The sequence below is a fragment of the Myotis brandtii genome, unplaced genomic scaffold, assembly GCF_000412655.1.
Source record: "Myotis brandtii unplaced genomic scaffold, ASM41265v1 scaffold160, whole genome shotgun sequence".
NCBI classification, from domain to species: domain Eukaryota; kingdom Metazoa; phylum Chordata; class Mammalia; order Chiroptera; family Vespertilionidae; genus Myotis; species Myotis brandtii.
In genome coordinates, this window is record NW_005355833.1 from 2,645,491 (window position 1) to 2,652,149 (window position 6,659).

Genomic DNA, 6,659 nt, shown 5'->3' on the forward strand with positions numbered 1-6,659 from the left:
TCCCAACCCCCCCCCCCCACCCACACACACCTTCCTCACCTCCTTCTCTCCTTGCCCGCAGGGAGATGGAAACATCCGGTACTATGAGATCAGCACTGGGAAGCCCTACTTGAGTTACCTCATGGAGTTCCGCTCCCCAGCCCCGCAAAAAGGCCTAGGTAAGGGGTCAGGAAGCTGCCCTGGCTGTTAGGCTGTAGAACAAGAGACTGGATATTTGGCTTATGGATTACATGCCCCCCAATAAAGTATCAGACTTAGAAGGCCACAGCTGAAGGGCAAGTTAGATAGAATCTACAGGCGCTGCCCCTGTGAAGGTCAGCCAGCTGGTCTTCAGCCACTTGTCACCACCCACTTGGCTGGCTCATCCTCCCTTGGTGTTTGACATTGTCTGAGATCTCTGCTCATCAGAGATCGTGGAGAGGGGAAGGGATGCAGTGTCTTCATTCCCATTTGCAGATGGGAAGCCCAACGCAGTTCTGACATTGGAGGGTTTTCTTTTCCTTGGGTGGGTGAGTAGGGGATGGGACAGTGTGATGTGATCTGAAAGGCTGGCTGAAGATTGCTCGGCTTCTGTAGGGAGAGTGGATTCGGGAGCATGGATTTAGAAAGGCAGGAGGGAGGCAGAGAGACCAGTTCGGAGGCCACTGTGGATTTCTTGGCAAGAAATGATGGTAACTAGGGGGACAGCATGACAATGGGGAGAAGGGGGTGAATCCAGGAGATGTGTAGAAAGTGGCGTCAGCAGAACTCAAGGAGAAGAGGAGACAGAGGGAGGAACCAAGGGTAAACATTTCTTATCTTCCTCACCTGTGGCCACTACTGAGCATTTACCATCAGCCAGCACTTTGGAAGGTTCAGAGTGGCCAAGTAACTCACCCCAGGCAGAACACAAGCTCAGTCTGCTGGCTCCAAATCCCACTTGGGTGCCATTACACCACTGCCCTCCAGCTCCTGGAGTGACCTTGTCTGGAAGAGCAGCCTTTCCATTCCAGTTGAGGAGAGGTAGAGCCTTGACGCATGGTCACATCATGGAGAAGAAACGAATGTTATCTGTGCTCTTCACCATGCCCAGCAGTTAATGAGCATCTTCACACTCAATCCCCTGACTACTTTCCTTCTCTAACCAGCCAAGGAACCTGAAGCTCGTTGAGGTCATGATTTGCCCAAGGACTCCCAGCCATAAAGAGGGTCAGAGTCAGGATTCGAACCCGGGTTTTCCCTACCCCCAAGGTTGTGTTCCTAACACCACACTGCACACTGCTCCCTCGGTAGATGATCAGTAGGTGCAGCTGTTAGGGACAGTGTGGCTAACGACACACACAGACAATGCATGCACTCACATATGCAGACATCTGCTCTCAGTCCTAGAAGACTATGACAGGACAGCAGACAAGCTGCATTTAAATCTGAGGGGTGCATGGAAAAAGGTTTTTCCCTCCTTCTTCTCTGAGGATCAAGGACACAGACACTTCAGGAAGCCAGTTCATTTCAGAAGGTGATGGGTTCTGTGGCTTATATTGTAACAACACTCTGTGACCTTGGACAAGCCCCTTCCCTTCTGACCCTCAAGAGTCTCATCTATAAAAAGAATGAATTAGATCCCAATATTTCTGCAGCCCCTTCCAGTCCTAAAAGACCCCAATTCTAAAGCATGCACTTCCGCGAAGCAGGTCTGGCCCATGAGGCTTATGTGAGAAGTCACCACCCAGGACAGAACTGACTCATGAAGCCCTCAGCCCACCCGCTGCCCTCTGCAGGGGCCATTGCTCCAAATCTAGTGCCAACCGCTGGGGTCTCTCCCCTTGGCTGGGGACATCAGGGAGAGGGACACCAAGGGGGAACCCCCTGGGCCCCAGGAAGCCACGTGTAACTGTCCACAGGGGTCATGCCCAAGCACGGGCTGGATGTGTCGGCTTGCGAGGTGTTCCGCTTCTACAAGCTGGTGACTCTCAAGGGCCTGATCGAACCCATCTCCATGATCGTGCCCCGGAGGGTGAGTGGGGCTGGGCGGGACTCCCAAGGGCCCTCTGCCTCAAATCCTAGCTTGCTCTTCACTGACTGTGAGCCCGGAGGAGCCCAGAAGAAGTAGCCCTTTTACTGTGGACTTGGGTCTTCAGCCCCAATTTGGGGTGGGGAATGGAGGCCATTCCAAGGTGGGGGCGGTGTTGTTTGCTAATGAACTCAGGGTGGGAATTCCAAGTGGGAGACATTGTGAATGCAAAGGCTTGGAGGCATGAAAGCAGGTAACATGGTTGAAGGTCAGCGAGGAAAAAAGTCTGACTGCAGAGCAGGGGTTTTCTCAGCCCCCCCCCCCCATCTATTCCCTCTTCTGCTCCCCCCACTATAGTCAGATTCCTACCAGGAAGACATTTACCCCATGACGCCAGGCACAGAGCCAGCTCTGACCCCTGATGAATGGCTGGGAGGCATCAACCGAGGTAAGTACCGCAAGGGGTGGGCTTCACGAAAGAGGTAAGAGTGTGAGGGCTTTGCCTTCAGTCTGGCTCACCCCATTTCCCCGAACATCCTCCTGTTGGAACTTCCCTCACACTTGGCCAGCTGTCAAGCAGAGGCTGACTCAGTCCATCCATCATCAGTGAGAACATGTCCCTTGCCTTTCTTAGATCCCGTGCTGATGTCTTTGAAAGAAGGTTATAAGAAGTCCTCAAAAATGGTATTTAAGGCTCCTATCAAAGAAAAGAAGAGCGTTGTGGTCAATGGGATAGATTTATTAGAAAACGTCCCACCCAGGACAGAGAACGAGGTAAGGAATATAAGTTACTACCTCCACAGGCCCTGGAAGAGTGAGGCCTTTACATTTCAATTAGGGGTCAGGCCTTTAAGCCAGCTCCATTCTGAAGCCTTTTTCTTTCTGAGACAAACACCATCAGTAGCCTGCTGTTGGCTTCCATTGCCTCTGACCCCTGTAAATAGAGGCTGGGATATCACAGGGATATTGATGCCCCTCCCCCAACCCTCACATTCACTAACCCACACAGTCACCTGTGGACTCACAGTCTCCTCGTGAATCCACTGCAGAATGTCGCTGTCATTTGATGGTACAGGAGACACAAATTCCTGACTCACAGAGGAAAGCCAGCCTCATGCATTACAGCACTGCCTTCCTTCCTGGCGCTGGAGCACTGATGAGATCTGACAATTTCCTGTTCTGTGAAAGACACTGGGTGTCTATGGAAATGCTCTTTGTACCATTTGCCATGGGAGTATTCAGGAGCAGTCGTAGCTGGGCCCTGTCCATGCCCCCGAGGGCTTCTCTTTCTAACCACACCCTCAGTCTGTGGTGCCAATACAGTTTAGCTCAGCCAGGACTCACAGAACGCCCACGATGTGCCAGGCACTTGGCTTGATGCAGCTGAGGTGGAGATGGCTGCATAGACCCACCTGCATTGGCATCTGGCTCTCCCATTTCCTGGCTGTGCCCGAACAAGTTTCCTGACCTTTCTAAGTCCCTTTCCTCATGGCAAAATGAGGATATGAGATGCTGTGAGCGTGAAAGAGATCGGCTCTCCCTGGCTCACATCAAGTGCTCAAAGAGGCTGACTATTAGCTATCTACTGCCATGTAACAAATTACCCCAAAACTCAGTGACTTAACCCCACAAACATTTGTTATCTTATAGTTTCTGTGGGTGCCTGTAGCTCAAGGTCTCTCAAGAGGGTGTGAAGTATCAGCCAGAACTGCAGTCGCTCCTGGTGGCTCATCTACTTCCAAGTTCATTCACCTGGTTGCTGGCAGGACTCACGTCCTACCAGGTTGTTGGATTGAGAATCTCAGTTTCTCATGGCTGTCGGCCAGAGGTGCCCCCTCAGGGCCTTGCCACATGGACCTCTCCATAGGGCAGCTCACAACATGGCACTGGCTTCCCTCGGAGTGAGTGAGGAAGAGGGGTGTCTAAGATGGGTGCCACAGCCCTTTGGTAGTCTAACCTTGGAAATGACATCCTATTACTTCTGCCATATTTTACTCATTTGAAAATCATTAGGTCCATTCGATCCTTGAGGGAAGAGGATAACAATGGGGGGCCACCTTAGAGGCTTCTTGTCACACCAACTTATGATTGCCACTATCTATAATAATAAAAGCATAATATGCTAATTAGATCAGACATCCTTCTGGACGACCTTCCAGACGAAACGGGCTGTGAGGGAAGCCCGGGTCCCGGGTGCTAGAGGGAAGCTGGTACCGGCAGACAGGGGAAGGAAGGCCTATTCTTGCACGAATTTCATGCATTGGGCCTCTAGTTATTCATAAAAATAAGACCATTCCTGACCTCTGGGACCTCATAGTTTTAAAGTGGAAATTGACAGGCAAACTGGTAATTGTTATATAATACGTTTATGTGCCATTATAGAGGGATGTTGAGATTTCTAGGGCTGGATGGAATCATGTGATAAATGGGATTTGCTTCTAAATAATCCCTGAAAGTGGGGTGGGGGGCGTGCAGGAGAAGTGGGCAGGAGCAGATACCAAGAATAGGTGGATATCAAGGAGGAAAAGCAGTAACACGTGCCATTTGTTGAAGCTGACTGCTGAGTGCTTGGAGATTCATGGTGCTATTCTTTTTACTTTTGTATATGTTTGGCATTTTCTATTAAGAGTTTGTGTGTGTGTACCTTGAGAAGGTAGAGGTACCTGATTTGCTTTGCTAGCCCATCTGGGCCATATCAGGAGCCTGAGCTCAGTTCTAGTACTGGTGTGGAGAAGGCAGGGTTGACTAGTATTTAAATCACATACCATTTAGCTATAGACTTGTCTATATGATGAGGACCTGGAGAAGGATAAAGGATCTCTGGCCCTAGCTGGTTTGGCTCAGTGGATAGAGAGTCAGCCTGCGGAATGAAGGGTCCCAGGTTCGAGTCCAGTCAAGGGCACATGCTGGGTTTCGGGCTTGATCCCCAGAAGGGTGCATGCAGAAGGCAGCTGGTCAAAGATTCTCTCTCATCATTGATGTTTCTCTCTCTCTCTCCGTCTCCCTTCCTCTCTGAAATCAATAAAAATATATAAAAATAAAATAAAAGCTCCTGAGCAAAATATGTTACTTAAAAAAGGGGGGGGGTCTCAGAGCAGACAAAACAGATGCCACAGTCTTCCTGCACTAAAGCCTGTGCACTATCCTCATTGGGAAGAAATTCGCTCAGAGCCTGCTAACTCTGGTTTTACCCACAGTTTTAATCTTCGCAGCAGCTTGGAAGTAGCCAGTTAGAAAATGGGGCCTTAAACAGTAGACACGTTGATCTAAGTGTAAAGCGATGACTGGTGGCTGACACGAGGGAGGAGGCTTATAGTTGCACAACTCTGTAACTTTACCAAAAAGCACTGAATTGTACATTTAAAATAGGTGACATTTATGGAATGTCAATTATACCTCAATAAAGTCTTTTTAAACAAAAGTTGAAAAAAGTGTGCAAAGAAATTTTGAGAATTTGGAAGGCACAGGAGTGTGTATGAGCAAATAACATATCTTCCTTCAGACAAAACCAGGACTGGTTTGTTGGTATTTTTTTAAAAAATCCGTTAAAGGAGGAAATCATAAAAATGACATATACATTCTTCAAACCACTTGTTTTCATTTAAAACATATACATTCATCCAACATTTTTTGATGCAGGGCCAAAACTGTTTCTTTGAGGACATCCCTGGATGAACTCTGCTATGTTTTTCTCAAATAAATCACATCTTAACTCCAATTTCCAGTTTCTTTTACATAGAACAAGAAGAACTTAAAATCCATCTGAAAACAAAACCCTTGTTTTTTTCAAAGTTTTCCCCAGTTTTTAAAAAAGACAACTTTATTGGGTTTTAATTCACCTGTGGTAAAATTCATCCTTTATAGTATACCGTTCCATAAGTTTTGACAAATGTGTAAGAAGTTTCTATATGCATGTAACCACTCTCACACAATCCAGATGGAGAAAATCCCCGTCTTTTGTGGTTACATCACCCACAGCTCACTCATTCAGCAGCAGCACTTTTAGCATTGCCTTTACCAAGATTTTTTAAACCATTCACCTTAGTTTATATAGGACAGTAACTGTCTTTTGTACTCACATTTCAGCAGTTTATAGCATATCGAATTGAAGTATGCAATTGCAAGAGCAAATGCGACCCTCCCCAGGAAGTTTGAGGAGGAACCCAACTGCTTGTTGGTACCATTCGACTCAAGCGTGTGGGTTCCTCCAGTAGCCACGGCCTTCCAGGCCGCAGGGTTCGGTGGGCATCTGTCCGTCTGTTTTACAGAAGAAGTGGAGGGGCAGGTTAATGCAAGCGGTCGCCTAAGTGAGGGTCTGTCTTTGCCTGTGCCCACGCCAGCAACTGGATCACTGCCCCGGGCAAACTTTGGGGTACCTGTGATGGTTGTTCCATGTCAGGGAAAAAGCTGGATTCCGTCTATATCCTGCGCCTCCTGAAGCAAGCATTTTAGAAAGGTTTCCATTCAGAATGATAACTAAAAGTGTTAGGTTTGGGATGTTTGGAAACGGCCGTGCAGTGATCCCGAATCCAGCCCGGGGCAGGTCTATGTTCTTCCCTACCTCACAGGGGAAAGTAGGAGCCGTGAGCTGAGTCTGGGGGAGGGAGAGCTGTGGTGACATCAGTCACCTGGGACACTACAGGGGGGAGCAGTGGAAGGTGGGGGGGGG

At 48.6% G+C, this 6,659-nt stretch overlaps 1 protein-coding gene across 1 annotated transcript in view; it reads left to right on the forward strand.

The window, feature by feature from the left end:
- CORO2B (coronin, actin binding protein, 2B) overlaps positions 1-6,659 on the forward strand; it is a 64,943-nt gene that overhangs the window by 55,896 nt on the left and 2,388 nt on the right. Inside the window, exons 7-10 of the mRNA XM_005862087.2 lie at positions 62-158; positions 1,881-1,993; positions 2,348-2,438; positions 2,625-2,764. Coding sequence (XP_005862149.1) covers positions 62-158; positions 1,881-1,993; positions 2,348-2,438; positions 2,625-2,764 — 441 coding nt within the window. The remainder of the gene's footprint in view (positions 1-61; positions 159-1,880; positions 1,994-2,347; positions 2,439-2,624; positions 2,765-6,659) is intronic.